This window comes from Oryx dammah, unplaced genomic scaffold (assembly GCF_014754425.2).
Source record: "Oryx dammah isolate SB20612 unplaced genomic scaffold, SCBI_Odam_1.1 HiC_scaffold_8, whole genome shotgun sequence".
Taxonomy (NCBI): Eukaryota; Metazoa; Chordata; class Mammalia; order Artiodactyla; family Bovidae; genus Oryx; species Oryx dammah.
In genome coordinates this window covers 51,389,921-51,408,265 of record NW_024070192.1, presented here as the reverse complement: position 1 = coordinate 51,408,265, position 18,345 = coordinate 51,389,921, and the positions used below count along the sequence as shown (strand labels likewise).

At 35.9% G+C, this 18,345-nt stretch overlaps 1 protein-coding gene across 4 annotated transcripts in view; it reads left to right on the top strand.

Moving 5' to 3' along the window:
• Nucleotides 1-18,345, top strand: part of VMP1 (vacuole membrane protein 1) — a 135,602-nt gene that overhangs the window by 41,150 nt on the left and 76,107 nt on the right. For 3 of the 4 annotated variants that reach the window (XM_040244185.1, XM_040244187.1, XM_040244186.1), the window contains exon 6: nucleotides 12,619-12,786. In XM_040244185.1, coding sequence (XP_040100119.1) covers nucleotides 12,619-12,786 — 168 coding nt within the window. Of the gene's footprint in view, nucleotides 1-9,131; nucleotides 9,223-12,618; nucleotides 12,787-18,345 lie in introns of those variants that run through there. The other variant, XM_040244189.1, reaches the window with a different exon arrangement.

Genomic DNA, 18,345 nt, shown 5'->3' with positions numbered 1-18,345 from the left:
CAGACTGGGTTTAATCCACAGGCTGTAGTTTGCTAACCCTGGCTCTAATTCATGGGATGACGATAGTACACCAGAAGAAGCATGTTGAACTTGGGAGCCTTAGTGAACTAACCACTCTCTAAGGATTTTTACGTGACATGTTATGCATTTGATTTCTCCATTTGCCAAAAAAGGATTTCTTCTCTCTTTCAGGTCATAAGAGTAGACTTAACATGACGTTTTGGGAGAGAATATAGTTGTGCAAGTGCTTGAGTGGTCTGGAAGACCATCAAGGGGTTAAAAAAAAAAGGCAACTTTTCATGAAGAGAAAAGTAAAAGAATTTCTTCCGGTTGAGCTGCCTGATGACAACAAAATTTAGTTCTAATCTCATGTTTGAAACCATTGATGTGTGCAGAACCAGTCTGTTGTAAAAATACAACCTTTATAACACTGCAATCATTTTGAGAAATAAATAATTTTTGAATTACATTTAGATTGTTACAAATGGGAGAAGCAATAAGGTAATTTCAGTAGCCACATTAGAATTATTCCCATTACTAGGATATATGATTCGTAATTTTGTAAACAACCAGGTTAAAAGCAGGAACATTGGAACTTGATAATGAGAAATATATCTCAGACGTGCTCCTTATATACACGTATATTATTATTCCTAATGTTGTAAGACAAGGTGATTTAACAACTGTCAGCTGGCTCAGTGGTAAAGAATCCACCTGCCAATGTAGGAGACCCAGGCTCAATCCTTGGGTTGGGAAGATTCCCTGGAATAGGAAGCAGCAACCTACTTCAGTATCCTTACCTGGGAACTGCCATGGACAGAGGAGTCTGGCAGGCTGCAGTCCATGGAGTCACAAAAGCGCTGGACACGAGTTAGTGACAGACAGCAGCAACAAACTATGTATGCTATTAATGATTATAAAGTCTGTTCTGTTTAACAGTAACAAAGAGAATGAGTCCTTCAGCAAGAATTTACAAATAATGTGTAAACAATTTTGACACTAGGTGGAGCAGTTTCCTGGAGAAAGGTTTACCAAGCCCTATGTTCCTTTCAAAACAAGCCCAGCTCTTAGACAAAGAACTCTGAGAACAAAAACTATCAACAATCACTTTAAAGTTCTTAAAGACTCTCAAATATTGAGCTGTAAATAGAAGGCTGAATGTATTGTACAAAATGCCTTTTCTCTTTGGCATCTATTTTAACCATTGAATTCCCTCACCTTTGGGAATCAAAATGGGAGGAATTTTCACATTAGAACTGCCTTATTTAGATGGCAATTGGACATAGAAAAGTTTTGAAGCTATTTAGTTACATTGTAAAGTAGATCAGATTTTATAAAAAGATATACCATCAGGGCATTATCATCTGAATGGTATTTATGAGTCAGTTGTGTTAAAAGACTGTTTTAGATTAAGAATATCATTTTATAGAAAAAGATTGGTAGTTTAAATACATTGCATCTAAAAATCAGTGAATGTCAAGAGTGTTTTAAGTACCATGAGAAACCATGGCCATAAAACTGTAAGTTTAGAATGTGGTTATCAGATATGGTAATAAGATATAAATGAATAAAGAATTCTACTTGAAAACATAAACAAAGACCATTTTAATAAAAAAAAAAATGGGGCTCTTTGTTATATACTAAATACAAGGAAAGTAAGTAGTGAGATATTTGCCCCTGTATAAAATTCAAAAGTCTGCTTTTGCCTTAAAGTTTAATGTTATTTCACTGCTAAAATGTGGTAAAAATTGTACATTTTAAGAAGTCCAACATCTTGATTGCTATCAAATGTTCACAGAACTTCTCTGTCTGTAGTGCCCTGTTTTCTTTAGTGAATAAGTGCCTCATCGTTTGTATATAGTGCTTTGTAGTACTCTTTTATATGTATACATATAAAGCCTTTCTTATACTTTTTGACTCTTGGCTATTTATTGCCTAAAGAAAATGTTATTTGAAAAACTGCATGGATATGGGTTGAAGTGAAATAGTGAAGCAGTTTCAATAAGAGAACTATTACAGGAATCATTTAATGCCATGAGCTGGAACAATTCTTTTAAAAATTGTTAGCCAACCTCTTCACATTTTTTCCTGCTTGACTTTTGATGATTGCTCCATAGCTTACCTGTCTGTCCCTCTGTAAGACAAAAAAGGGAAGAAATTGCCAAAAGGAAGGTTCTAGTGTGACCTAATATTGCTCTGTATAGGTATAATGACTCTGGCTATAAGTATGCGGTGACTCAGGGCTCTTGCGGGAAGACCATCAGGCCCTTCTTAGAAAAGATCTGTTTGCCCTTTTTTTGATGAGGGCATGATCAGCTCTGAGTCTTTCCCCAAGGAATGACTCATGTATTAACTCTTAAGAGTATCACCACATCAAAAGTAGAAACCAGGATCTCCAGGACAGGGCTGGGTTTTCACCAAACCCAGAAGGCTATGCACAGACTGACTGATTTCCTGCCCTGAGGTCACTATCTATTAATGTGCGCTTAAATGAAAGCAAGTAAGATTCAGTTTACCTGAAATCTGTTCTTTTGGACATATATTTTAGACAAATTATAACCTTTTTAAAAGTTCTCTTTATAAATACGTGGTCCATTACTTCTGAATATTAAATCAACCTTATGATCAAAATTGTTTAGGTTTAGAGAAGAAAAGTGAAACATATTTTTACTTACGACTGATTTAATATAATAAAAATGACTTTGAAGACATGTCCTTATAACCTAGAGTGTGAACTATAGAGTTTACACATTTTCATTTTGATTATTTTATACTTATCATAACACTTTTACTACTAACCTCATTATATTACTCTCTTACTTAGGTTGAACAGGCATTATTATCATTATTATTAATCGGGCTTTTCATCAAATGAGGAATGTGAGATAGAAGTCTGAGTACATCTAGTTAAGTTACTAACAGAGTTATAGAAAACTAAAAGCCACATAACTAATGGCCAAATTACTGTTTCTTTACACACTGTAGCACCTTTTATAGGGAGAGAATAGGGGCTTAATTTATAAACTCTTCTTCATAGAAAAAAACCCCAGAAACACTAGTTAAACTTCTCAGTGTCCATTTGGAATCAACAATTTTATGCTCTACCCTTCTAGAGTTATTTGTTGTACACCATAACCTTAGGTAAACTGTTTTCTGACTACGATGAGAAAAGCAATGATTAAAAGAATTTGAAGAGTAGAATTCCTGTTTGTAAAAGCATTTCTAAACTCCCCTGAAAGTTGGACTTAAAAGAAAACAAAGGTTTTGCAAGTCATACAGACAACCATTTGTCATCTCTTTTCATTTATTTATCACCCAGATATTCCTAATGAATCACATTCCAGACTAACCACTGACTCCTTTTGTTCCTCAGTGAAGGAGTGTGGCAAACAAATGTTTTCCCAGTGAATCAGCACAGAATTCTTGATTTTATTACCTTTGCCTTAAACTTTCCAGACAAAACTAATTGGAAATTTTGCCTTTGGGATCACACTTGACTTCTGTGTATGGATGATGGATTAGGCTATGAATTGACATTACAGATGTTATACAAACAACTCCAGTCTTTAGGAATGTTTTATCAGTTCTGAGGGAGCTGCCTGGAGTGGAAGAATGTCTGTCTGTCTGCTCATCTTCCTTAAAAAAACTCATACATACACATACTACACTCTTCTTTGGCGGAGGCAGCCCCCCAGCCGCGCAGCATGTGGGAACTTAGTTCTTCAACCAGGGATCAAATCCAGACCTCCTACATTGGAATCTCTGAGTCTTAACTACTGGCCCTCCAGGGAAGTCCCTGTACTACACTATTATTGTGATATCATATTTGTCATCTTGGTTGATAAAAAAGCTTGGCTAAATTAGGCTTACAATTAACTAATACGATCATTTTAGGTTTTCACTTTTTCAAAAATGTCTCTGGAAAAAAGGGCCCCCAAAAGAACCAAACAAAGTTAAAAATCCAGAAAACACTTGTCTTTAAATGGACCAACAATACATAGACTAGTTTTTGTCATTTACTAATTTGTGTTTGTGGCAGCAGGACTGCTTTCTCAGGACTTATATAGGTCCTGCTTTATCAGGGCACTGCTTAGAACTCCTCACTACCAGTTCAGGATATTTTTGTGTGTTATAATTTCAGGAATGATCATTTTACCTCTAGGATAATGGGTTTTTTTAATTCTAAATTTCTATTAATTTGATAGAGCTAATAGTATATTTACTGTTCCTGAAAGAATGTAAATTATAGAAGTGTAACTTTTAAAATTTATCTTAAAAGAATGTTTTAAGTTAAAATACTTTTCCTGCAAATGCCTATATCTGCTCTTGTTAGAAATCCTATCTCCTCCTCAACCTCCCACCCACCCCCTAGCTAACTATGGTCTTACTCTCACCCAGACATCCTCTCGCCTGGCCAAGCACTACATCTTTTTATCCTGGACAGAGCAAAATTATTCCACTATCAAAACTTTGGAAAATACAGTGTAATACAGCTCATGAGACTAAGATATATGAGGCTTTGAACTGAAGCAAAACCAGATGTTCGATATATCACAGAGAGCTGAACTGTCTTGTTGAGTTGACTTCACTTAGAATGACTATGTTAAAGTAACCACCCACCCCAAAAAAGGACCCTAAAAACCTGTCACTCTGATGAGAGTATAACTTTTCATCCCAATCATAAAATTTGACCTTCGGAATCATTAAAGGGAACTTCCATTGGCAGTAATTTGGAACTCTCAGAGGCAGTTTGTGAATGTTACTAGTGATCTGGTTGCTAGCTAGGAAATTTATAGAGCTTCCTGTGCTGGGGAATAACAGCCTGTGCTGTATATAGCTGTTTAACTTCCATTGATTACTACTACCTAGATTTAAGGACACTGTCCTTAAATAGAAAAATTAACTTTTGAGGACTATCATTTGCTACTTTTCCTTAAGAAGTGCTGCTTGTATTACCTTGTCACATGGTACATTCTTTTAAATGTACTGAGACTCACTTTATACCACAGTATATGATCTCTCTTGGTGACTTTCATGTATACTTGAAAAGAATATGTATTTGGCTATTTTGGGGTATAGTGTTCCATGTTGTTCAAGTTTTCTGTATTCATTCTGGTTTTCAGTTTGTTTATTCTGTCAATGAAAAAGAGATGGGTGTTGAAATTTCAACTCTAATTATAGATATGTTTTTACTTCTCATTTTAGTTCTGTTAGTTTTTGCTTTATATATTTTGACATGCTGTTATTAGGTGCATACACATTTAGGATTTTTCTGTCTTCCTGAGAATTAGCCTTTTTATCATTATGAAATGCCCTTATTCATTTCTGTAAAATAATATACCCTCTTCTGAAATCTGCTTAGTCTCTTTTTAATGTAGAATACTCTATCTTTTGTATAACTATTTTTACACAGTTTATCTTTTTTCATCCCTTTACTTTTGGATCTTGATATTTTAAATGGGCTTTTTGTAGAGAGCATATACTGAGCTCTTGCTTTTTAATTCAGTCTGACACTCTCTACATTTTCATTTGTATATTTGGCACATTTGCAATTAATCTAGTTGTCAATATGGTTGGGCTTAAGTCTACCCTTAAACTGCTGGTCCCCACCTGTTTTTTATTCTTTTCTTACCTTCTTTTGAAATGAGTATTATTTTAGGATATATAATATAACCACATTATAATGTTATAATCCCTTTTCTCCCTCCCATACTTTATGCTGTTGTTGTCTTATATTTGCTGTCTTACATATGCTGCGGTCCATGGGGTTGCAAGGAGTTAGAGATGACTGAGCAACTGAACTGTCTTAGATTTTACTTCCACATATGTCATATGTGTGTGTGCTTGTGTGCTTAGTCATGTCTGACTCTGTGACACTGTGGACTGTAGCCCAACAGGCTCCTCTCTCCATGGGATTTTCCAGGCAAGAATACTGGAATGAGTTGCCATTTCCTCCTCCAGGGGATCTTCCCCACCCAGGGATCGAACTCATGTCTCCTCATCCCTTGCCTTGGCAGGCAGATTCTTTATGGCTCAGCCACCTGGGAAGTCTGACATACATCATGGTTTTTGCTTTAAACAACTAGTTATTTTTTTAAAGAGATTTTAAAATGAGGAAAAACAGTGTTCTCTCTTTGCAGTGCTTTTCACTCCTTTGTGTACATTAAAGTTTACATCTGCTATTACTTTTCTTCTGAGACCTTCCTTTAACATTTATTGTAGTGCAGATCTCCTGGAACAAATTCTTTTGGCTTTTGTCTTCTGAAAATGTTATTATTTCATCCTTATTTTTGAAATATATTTTTCCTTAATTCTGGATTCACAGATTTTTTTTCCCCCTTTCAGCACTTTCGAGAAGTAATTCTATTGGTTTTTGGTTTGTTTCTGATGAGAAAACCCTATCTGTATTTCCCTGTAGATGACTCAGTCATACCTTGGAGATATTGTAGATTTGGTTCCAGAGCACAAGCGAGTATGGTGATAAAGCAAGTCATGAATTTTTTGGTTTCTCGGTGCATCTAAAAGTTATGTTTACTATATATTGTACTCTATTACATGCCTAAAAAATATATACATACCTTAATTAAATAATAATGCTGTAGGAAAAATGGAGCCAACAAATTTGCTTGACACAAGATTGCCACAAACCTTTAATATGTAAAGATCACAATATCTGCAAAGTGCAGTGAAGCAAGATTGCCTATATAATGTGTTATTTTTATCCCCTCTGCTTTTAAGATTTTCTTGATATTGCTGAATTATAGAATTTGATTATGATGTGATTATGATGATTTAAGGAAATGGCAACCCACTCCAGTGTTCTTGCCTGGAGAATCCCAGGGACAGAGGAGCCTGGTGGGCTGCTGTCTATGGGGTTGCACAGAGTCGGACACAACTGAAGCGACTTGGTAGTTAGTAGTAGTAATGATGATTTTCAGCAATTTGATTGTGTTTTATTTTATGTTGATCCTGACTGAGGTTTGTTGAATTTCTTATATCTGTGAGTTGATGGATTGATAGTTTTCATCAGATCCTGAAAATATTTGGCCACCCCTTCTCCAACATGCGTGCATGCGCACACACACACATACACACACACTTTCCCCTCTCTTTCTGGAATTCCAGTTACATATATATTAGACTGTTTGGTATTATTCCACAGGTTACTGAGGTTCACGTCTCCATAGCCTTTACTCTCTGTATCATTTGGTTCACATACTTTCTATTGCCTGTCTTCAAGTTCTCTAATATTTGTCCTATGGTATCTAATCTGTTGACTGAGTGAATTTTTCTATTCAGATATTACATTTTCAGCTCTAGAAGTTCCATTTTATTACATTTATACTTGTATTTCTTCCCGCGTTGTTTACGTTTTCCTTTAAATCAGGGATCAGCAAACTATTTCTGTAAATGTCCTAATAATAAATGTTTTAGACTTCATAGACCACAGTCTAGGTCAGAGCTGCTCATTGTTACCCTTGTAGCACAGAATTAGCCAGAGGTGATATGTATAGCCGTGTATACATGGTTACCTTCTTTGAAACTCTGTGAAGCTGGTGGTAGGCTGAATTTGGCCCCTGGGCTAAAATTTGCCCATTATTGCTTTAAATCTTTGAACATATTGGGTTGGCCAGAAAGTTCATTCGAATTTTTCCATAACATTACAGAGAAACCCACTCTTTCTGGGTTTTGGCCCACCTAATATTTTTAAGGCCTTATCTGCTAATTCCATTATATCTAGCATTTCTGGGTCTGTTTCTATTGACTAGTGTTTTTTTGAGTTATGGGTCATTTTTTCCAAACTGTTTCCCATATCTAGCTATTTCTTATTAGATGCTGAAATGTGATATTAAGTTGTTGATTATTTGGATTTTGTCATCATCCTTTACAGAGAATCAATTTTTTTGTTTTGGAGGGCACTAAGTTACTTGTGGGCTGGCTTGGTTCATTTAAGTCTTTTTAAAACCTCTATTATGATCTATTTAGCTTTTACTAGGCTCTTTCCAAGGTCATCCCTGAATGCTAAGTCTTTCCATTGTAGCTCGATGAAGTTCAGGTGTTTCCTAGCCCTGGGTGAAGTCTTGGAATTGTTCAGCTTCTTTTCTCACTAACTGTACTTTGCCTGGCCTTATAGAATCTCATCATAGCGTGCAATGCAGCTTTGTATGCTAGAGTCTCAGGGGACCCTCATACATAAATGGAGAGTCCTTTCTCTGCATTAAGTATTCTGCCCCACAGATTTCCACCACTCAGCACCCCCAAACTCAAATTTTCTTCTCAACGCAGCAGTACTACCATGCTTTTCTTAGGGTCTTTCTCTTTGGACAACAGATTTTGTTATTTTCATTCTTTATTTTACTTTCTGGCTGCACTGGGTGTTCATTGCTTTGTGTGGGCTTTCTCTAGTTTTGGTGAGCAGGGGCTACTCTCTAGTTGCGTTGCGCAGCTTCTCATTGCAGTAGCTTCTCTTGCTGTGTAGCAAAGGCTCTGGGCATGCAGGCTCAGTAGTTGGCATACAGGCCTAGTTGCTCTGTGACGTATGGAATATTCCTGGACCAGGAATCGAACCTGTGTCCCCAGCATTGGCAGGCCAGTTCCTATCCACTGCACCTCCAGGGAAGTCCCATGGACTATGGATTTTTTTTTAATGGTTTGTTTATTTTTTTAATTTGGCTGCCTCGGGTCTTAGTTGTGGCATACAGGATCTTTTTGTTGTGGCAGGGGGACTTCAGAGCATACAGGCTCAGTAGTTGCAATGCCCAGGTTTAGTTGCTCTGCAGCATGTGGCATCTTAGTTCCTCAATCAGGGATCGAACCCAGGACCCTGGCATTGGAAGCTCAGAGTCCTAACCACTGGACCACCAGGGAAGTCCCCTGGACTGTGAATTTTGCTGCAGACACACAGTGTGTCCACATGTGGGAAGCCAGAGTCATCACAGGGCTTCTGCATTTGTATCCCTTTTCTCAGCAGTCAAGAAACACCGTACTGCCTGTGGTACAATGTCTGAAAAGAATTGTTCCATGTATTTTGTAAGGTTTCCAGTTGTTTCGTGTAGGAGTGAACATCTGTTCCAGTCACTTCATGATATAAGGCAGAAAACCCTCAGCCACAGGCCAGAATCTCTAGCCCATGCATATCAATACTTGCCTACTCGCATGAGAGCTGGAACCTCCTGCTCAGTACATGGTATTACTTTTATGTTTTGCGGTGAATCTTTCCAGGTAGCCTTTGCTGCTTATACTGTAGCTTTTTGTCTTTATCCCTCATTTCTTCATTTGTATGGCTTAAATGTGATTCTTTTATGTTTGATAACAGTGTAGTAAATTGTAGGTTTTAGAAAATCAACTTAAAATGTAATTTAATACGTGTAACTTAAAATTCTCTTAATCAAAATGATCGAAAATTCTCTTAATCAAAATGATCATCTTTTGGTTTTTGTGTTTGGATTCTTCATGTAAACTAATATTTATTTCAGTCAAGCCCATTATATTTAGGAACTATTAACCTGTAATGTTAAAAAGAACTTTTGAGGCTTGCTATCACTTAACATAGCTTAAACTAAAATGTTGAGGTACAGGCTAAATGGGCTCTTGAGAATGAGCAGCAGACCAGAAGCTGAGTTATTCATGTTCATTTTGTCTGGGAACCACATCTGCCACTAAGGCTGAGTAATCATGACTTATTAGTGTGGTTATGGAAAGTATATATCAGTTTAATTGTGTGAACCATCCTTTCTTTAGGGAAAATATTTTCAACAGATTGCTAAAAATTTTCCCTTTTTAGAATCATTTAAAATTAAGACTGTGAAAAAGTCTTTTATCTTGTTGAATGACCTGTTTAATCGGTTGGGGTGCATATTTTATTTATATTTCTAGAATAGAAATGTAATTTTTTTCCTTCCTCTGTATCCCAGAAATCTCATTATTTTAGTGTCTAAGTTCAAGTTTTGTTCTCCTAGAGTTCATTTCTAGAGGACAGTTGTGTAGGGATATCATGAACAAACTCTTGAATTTCTTTTGTTTTGCCTTAAGTAGTATCACTTTTGTGTTTTCAAACAGTAAATGTGAAGTTAACAGGTTTTTTTTTTAATTGCGTCTGGTGCTTATCTGTAAGTGTACAACCAGAAATTTCTCACTAATTATTCAGTTCCTCTGAATTCTACAGACTTTAGTTTGTGTGTGTGTGTGTGTGTGTGTGTGTATAGAATCACAAAATAATTCTTTTTTCTGTAACTGTGAAATATCTTTTATGCACATATAATATTCAGAGAAACAGCTGTAGATTTCATGAGTAATTATAGCTTCTCAAAAAAAAATACCATTCCTTTTTAAAATATTCTATAATCATTTTTAAACTTATTATTACTATTTATAGTTTTCAGTGAATTAAAACTCAAGAAAAAGAGGAACAGACTAAAAATTCACATAGGTTTCTTTTTGGCTCAGAGGAAAACTTTATAGTTAATTGATTCATTGCCAAGTGTAGGCCTTCTTTTTATAGATTTTTATTTGAACACAAAGTGCCACTGAATTTAGGGGGAAATGGAGCTTAGATTTATGAATATCTTTCTTTTTCATATTACAGGCAACAAAAAAATTTGCTTAATATCACCTTTTATTTTGATAGCAACAGGAGTTCTTTAATGTTTTATTCTCATTGCTGCATCTTATCCAGTTTGTCTTTGAACCACAAATTCTTTTACCATGTGGTTTATTTATTTTTTTAATTTATTTATTCATTTATTTTTTACTTTACAGTTCTGTATTGGTTTTGCCACAGGTGTACATGCGTTCCCAAATACCATGTGGTTTAAAAAGACTTTTTTAAATCCAAAGATCACTTACTATATGTGTGTCTATATATATAACCATATGTGTGTGTATAATTTTTTCTATAAATACAGTATTTTTCTTTATAACAGTGAATGGCTAATACTTTCAGAGGGCTTACTATATGCCCAGCACTAAGTCAAGTATATTTATATAAATTGACTAATTGAAACCTCACAGTATCCCCAGAATGTAGGTCCTGAAGGTGTTTTATTATTAGCATTTTATAGATGAGGAAAACAAGACTTAGTAAGAGGCAGAGGCCAGAACCTGAGTGAGTACATCTAGCTGTAGAAGTTATGCTTATGGCAACAGTATGTTTTAAAGTGAATATTGGCATCATGTATGTTAGAGCAACATGTTAAGAACATCAAACTTCTAAAGCTTACACTTCATGAGAACCTTGGAAATTAGCAATGGATTTTATTTTCAGCTTGATTGTATTTAGGGTTTTTTAATTTTGGAACTAGATAAAGCCATCAAATGAATCTAATTCTTTTGCCTTGCTAAAGAGTGGGTTAAGTGATTTTTCTGAGGTTGCTTATTTTCTGACCCTTAATAGACTGTAAGAACCTGCTTGAAACCCTAAAGGAACTTGTGTAAAACATACATGTTCCCATGTCCGCTTATTGAATCAGTTTATGCTTAGGGGACCCAGGAATTTATATTTTTAACAAAGCCCCTTGTTGATTATTACACAGATACCTCATATTGGCATACATGTTCATTTGAGAACCATTGTATTTAAACCTTTATCACACATCTGAATACTAATTCATTTTAATCTAATATCTTATTATTAATTTATAATGTTTCAAAATAAAGGTACAGAGCAGCACAAAATCTTCCATAGAAAAAATTACTTTAAAAGAAAACTTCATTGGTACTGGTTCCACAATTTTATTTTTGTTTTACAATCTCAGTGAGAAAGACAAGTGAGGTAGTTACTTCATTAACTATTGTTTTTTGAAATATAGTTAGTTTATAATGCTGTGTTAGTTTCAAGTGTACAGCATAGCAATTCAGTTATATATGTGTATGTATATACTTTTTCAGCATCTCTTCCATTGTAGGTGATTGCAAGATACTGAATATACTTTCCTGGGCTATACAGCATGTCCTTGTTTACGTGTTTTATATATAGTTGTGTATATATGTTAATCTCAAACTCCTAATTCCCGCCCTCCCACTATTCCCTTTGGTAAACATAAGTTTATTTTTCTGTGTCTGTATCAACTTTGTAAAGTAAGGAAAAAGGTAGTATTTTCAAAGTATGCCTAAAAGAATAGGGGCACAGGAGGTTTTTTACAGGGAATAGCATTCTTACAAATGAGATGTATGGATAAATAAAATAAGAATCAAGTGAGAAATCATGGTTTCCAGAGACTTGTGTTAGGGAAAGGAGGTTGACTACAAAAGGACACAAGGGAACTTTTTGCATTGATGGAAATGCTGTGTATCTGTATCCTGATTAGTTATGGCTATATGACTAAATATAATTGTAAAAGCTTACTGAACAACAGATCTAAAAAATTACTCTTACTATATGTAAATTATATCCCCATAAATTTGAAATTGTTTTTTAAAAAAGTAAACCTTGAGATTCTGGGAGTGATTATTTTTTCAAATTATCAATTGCATCTTGAAATACTTGGGTGAATTCTTATTCTTTAAAAGCTAACATTTTTCTATTAATGTGTGGTGATTAAGGTAACATTAAAATAACATCATGATAATTCCTTTTTCTTTACTATTTCTCATCAAAGTTTTCTTATATTTTTTTTGTAGGGTCCACATATAGCTTCAGTTACATTAGCTGCTTATGAGTGCAATTCAGTTAATTTCCCTGAACCACCTTATCCTGATCAGATTATTTGCCCCGATGAAGAGGGCACTGAAGGAACCATTTCTTTATGGAGCATCATCTCAAAAGTTAGGATTGAGGCCTGCATGTGGGTAAGATGTCCATTTTCGTGCTTACCTAAAATTAACCTCACTGTCTTGATTCTTTGTACCTTGTTGAAATTGAATCCAAACATATACCAAGTCAGTAAATAATTCGTGAAGTCACCAACTACCTAACTTCCATGGAAAAGAAATCTCTAGAGCTTCTCTTTGTGAATAACATGCATAGGAAGGCAGGAATCTATAGGTACCACCAAGTATTGATGCCAAGGACTCAATAGAAGGAAAAGGAATATAAATGATGCAAATATATTACTTTGTAAAGTTTTACTGATGTTTATAAAATTTGATAAACACATAGCAAATGGTTATATATCAGTCCAAATTTGGTAAGTATTATATGTCTCTCTCTTAGATTTAAATACTCTGTGTTTAGTTTTAGAAAATTCATTTCATTTTCTGAGTTGTTGTAATACTAAAGTCAGACATTTCTTAATAAACTAAGCTTTACTGTATTTGAGGTGAGATCAAACTATATAATGATTTTACTTTCAGTAGTATTAATTATTCTTTTTATGGCTTGGTTAATATATTTGGGTAAATGTATTTTAATCTGTATATCCACACAAAGGATTTTTTATATGCCTAAATTCATTCAGGTGTCTGTCATTGAGGAATAGTTCAGTTGCTAAAGACTTGCTATTACCATTTGAATTATTTTTTAATTTATTATTTGGAATTATTAAGTTTTATATTCCCTATAATTTTTTCCCTTAACATTTTCTTACAAAATAGACAGTGTGAAACATATCTCTTAAATGTTTTAGTTAAAGTGAAGATGAATACAATGCCCACAGGAGAGGCAGTTTTGAAACATTCAAATGTTAGAGGTTATGTTGTGCTTTAAAAGAATTAAAAGGGAAATGCCATATATTGAATTTGTTGAATATGAAAAACAGGAAAAATTGTCATATTTCCTGTTACTGTCTTAAAAGTACTGGAAACAAATTCACTGTACTAGTTGCATATGTTTTATAAATTTCATCACATTACTGCTTTGATGAAAAGCTGTTAATAAAATAACTAGTTACTTGGAACATGTTAGAAAGGATGTATGTATATAAACTTCAGTTTTCTGTTTTTCTTTTGTTCTTTCAAAATAACTTACGTGGCTCAATTAACACTAATGCCAACAAAGAAATTTTCATCCCAGCTGGCAGTGATAACTGCCTCTTCCAAACTCCCATGGTGCATATTATCTGAAGCGCTTATTTGGCCTGGCTCCATGCATGCCTCAAATTATTTAAATTGGCTGGTGTAGTGGCTTACTTCCCCAAATAAATTTTTAGCTTTTCAAAAAAATTCAGACTGAACCTTAAATTAAATGTATTACCCTCACAGCAGTCAGCGTTAGGCTTTGCTTGTAGTATTACAAGAATGTCAAAAAACGCTGATTGTCTGAGTGTTTGTTTGTTCCTCATATTCCCTTCTTTGAAGTTGTCTTTTGTGACAAAAAATGTAGCACATATCAAGTTATGTTTAAATTGGTTCCTATTGTTTTCACCATTTATAAGGACAGTCCTTTTAACAAAAGGTGCTAGGAAAACTGAATATGGTTATTGTTTAGTCCCTCACCTCGTGTCCAATTCTTTGTAACCTTTGCACTGAATACAGAGGTTATGTGTATGGACAGTGGCTCCTCTGTCCGTGGGATTTCCCAGCAAGAATACTGGAATGGGTTGCCATTTCCTTCTCCAGGGGATCTTCCTGGGATCAAACCCATACCTCCTGCATTGGCAGGCAAATTCTTTACCACTGAGGCACCAGGGAAGCCCAGGGAAAACTGAATATCCACATGCAAAAGAGAGAGATTGGATCCTTACCTTATACCATATGTAAAAATTAACTAAAAATTCATCAAAGACCTAAACTGGAGTTTAAACTCTAAGATGCTTAGAAGAAAATATAGAGACAGATCTGCATAATGATTGGCAGTGGTTTCTTAAATAAGACACTGAAAGTAGAGGCCACAAAAGAAGGAAAATACATAAATTGAACTTTGCTAAAATTAAACCTCTTGTACATCAAAGGATACAGTATCAAGAGAGTGAAAAGAGAACCCACAAAAAGGAAGAAAATGTTTATAAGTCATATATCAGATAAGGATTTAATATTCAGGATGTTTAAAGAACTACGCAACTCAACAATAAAAAGACTAACAGCCCAATTAAAAAATGGGCAAAGGACTTGAATAAACACTTCTGCAAGGAAAAGATACAAATGGCCAGTAAGTACACAAATTCTCAACATCATTAGTTGTTGGGGAAGTGCAAATCCAACCATAAGGGAATACCTCTTTGCATGTATTAGGATGGCTATGATTCTTTTAAAAAGAGTAATGAGTATTGGTGAAGATGTAGAGAAATTGGAGTACTCCTAGGTTGCTGGTGGGAATGTAAAATGATTCAGCTGCTATGAAAAAGAATTTGGTAGTTTCTCAAAAATGTAAACATAGAATTACTCTGTGACCCTCCTCTAATGTAAATACCCAAAAGAACTGAAAACTGGGACTCAAATATAAGTACAGAAACTTCCAGTTCACTGTTAAGCAACATTATTCATATTATCAGAAAGGAGGAAATAACCCCAAGTACCCTCAATAGATGAATGGATAAACAAAGTGTGGTATATACACAGAATATTACTCAGCCAGCAAAAGCAATGAGGTTTTTATACATGCTACAATGTAGATGAACCTTGGAAACATGGTAAATAAAATAATCTAGACATAGAAAGCTACTGTATGATTCCACTTAAATCAACTATCAAGATAACTCAGATTTGTTAATAAAGACAAAAAATAGGTTTGGAGGGACTTCCTTTGCAGTCCAGTGGATAAGAATCCACCTGCCAATGCAAGGGATGTGGGTTTGATCCCTGGTCTAGGAAGATCCCACATGCCATGGAGGAACCTAAGCCAATGTGCTGCAACAACTGGGCGCGCACGCTACAACAGCTGACACCCACATGCCTGGATCCGTGCTCTTAGATGACAGAAACCGCTGCAACAGAGAGTACCCTCTGCTTGCCACACCTAGCGAAGGCCCATGCACAGCGATGAAGACCCAGCACAGCCAAAAACTAAATAAATATTAATAAGTAGTTAACTTACAAATAAGCTCCATGAAGGGGTAGTTTTTTTTTTTTCTAAGTAGATTTGAGGTTACCAGCATTGTGGGGAATGAGAAGTTAATGCTTAATGGGTAACAGTTTCCATTTGGGTGAAGAAAAATACTGGAAATATTTTTTATATTTTATCCTGTCATAAAATTGATCTCATTTGTGTTCACATCCATATTTTTTTATTTCATTATAAATATAGTAAATCAGTAAAATCCTTGAAATATATACTTCCCGTTATGAAAATCAGCGTTAACCTCAGTTTAAATCTGTTCCTATAAGTCTTTGGAGCCCATTAAAATGAACTGTTTGGTGTTGCTGATCAGTGGGGTTACCATTTTTCAGCTTGTATCTTTCTGATAGTTCACAGTTTGTCTGTATCACTAGTGTTCAGTTCAATTCAGTCGTTCAGTTGTCTCTGATTCTTTACAACCCCATGGACCGCACACTCCAGGCCTCCCTGTCCATCACCAACTCCCAGAGCTTGCTCAAACTCATGTCCATTGATTTGGTGATGCCATCCAACCATCTCATTCTCTGTCATCCCCTTCTCCTCCCACGTTCAATCTTCCCGAGCATCAGGGTCTTTTCTAGTGAGTCAGTTCTTCGCATCAGGTGGCCAGAGAACTGGAGTTTCAGCTTCAGCATCAGTCCTTCCAAAAAATATTCAGGACTGATTTCCTTTAGGATGGACTGGTTGGATCTCCTTGTAGTCCAAGGGACTCACAAGAGTCTTCTCCAACACCACAGTTCAAAAGCATCAATTCTTTGGCATTTGCTTTCTTTATAGTCCAGCTCTCACATCCATACATGACTACTGGAAAAACCATGGCTTTGACTAGAGGACCTTTGTTGGCAAAGCAATGTCTTTGCTTTTTAATATACTAAGTTGGTCATAACTTTTCTTCCAAGGAGCAAGCATCTTTTAATTTCATGGTTGCAGTCACCATCTGCAGTGATTTTGGAGCCCCCAAAATAAAGTCTGTCACAGTTTCCATTGTTTCCTCATCTATTTCCCATGAAGTGATGGGACCAGATGCCGTGATCTTCTTTTTCTGAATTGAGTTTTAAGCCAACTTTTTCACTTTCCTCTTTCACTTTCAAAGAACTTTCACCTCCAAAGTTCTTCTTTGCTTTCTTCCATAAGGGTGGTGTCATCTGCATATCTGAGATTATTGATGTTTCATTGATTCCAGCTTGTGCTTCATCCAGTCCAGCATTTCACACGATGTACGCTGCATATAAGTTCAGTAAGCAGGGTGACAGTATGTATACAGCCTTGATGAACTCCTTTCCTGATTTGGAACCAGTCTGTTGTTCCATGTCCAGTTCTTGCTTCTTGACCTGCATACAGATTTCTCAGGAAGCAGGTCAGGTGGTCTAGTATTCCCATCTCCTTCAGAATTTTCCACAGTTTATTGTGATCCACACAGTCAAAGGCTTTGGCATAGTCAATAAAGCAGAAGTACTTTTCTGGAACTCTCTTGCTTTTCCGATGATCCAACGGATGTTGGCAATTTGATCTCTGGGTTCCTCTGTGTTTTCTAAATCAAGCTTGAACATTTGGAAGTTCACAGTTCACGTACTGTTGAAGCCTGGCTTGGAGAAATTTGAGCAATACTTTACTAGCATGTGAGATGAGTGCAATTGTGCAGTAGTTTGAGCATTCTTTGGCATTGCCTTCCTTTGGGATTGGAATGAATACTGACCTTTTCCAGTCCTATGGCCACTGCTGAGTTTTCCAAATTTGCTGGCATATTGAGTGCAACACTTTCCCAACATCAACTTTTAGGATTTGAAATAGCTTAACTGGAATTCCCGGAGAAGGCGATGGCACCCCGCTCCAGTACTCTTGCCTGGCAAATCCCATGGATGGAGGAGCCTGGTAGGCTGCAGTCCATGGGGTCACTAAGAGTTGGATACAACTGAGCGACTTCACTTTCACTTTTCACTTTCATGCATTGGAGAAGGAAATGGCAACGCATTCCAGTGTTCTTGCCTGGAGAATGCCAGGGACAGGGGAGCCTGGTGGCCTGCCGTCTATGGGGTCACACAGAGTTGGACACGAAGTGACTTAGCAGTAACTGGAATTCCATCACCTCCGTTAGCTTTGTTTATAGTGATGCTTCCTAAGACCCACTTGACTTCACATTTCAGGATGACTGATTCTAGGTCAGTGATCACACCATCGTGATTATCTGGGTTGTGGAGATCTTTTTTGTATAGTTCTTCTGTGTATTTTTGTCACCTCTTCTTAATATCTTCTGCTGCTGTTATGTCCATATCATTTCTGTCCTTTATGGTGCCCATTTTTGCCTGAAATATTCCCTTGGTATCTCTAATTTTCTCAAAAGATCTCTAGTCTTTCCCATTCTATTGTTTTCCTCTGTTTTTTTTGGCATTGATCACTGAGGAAGGCTTTTTTCCCTT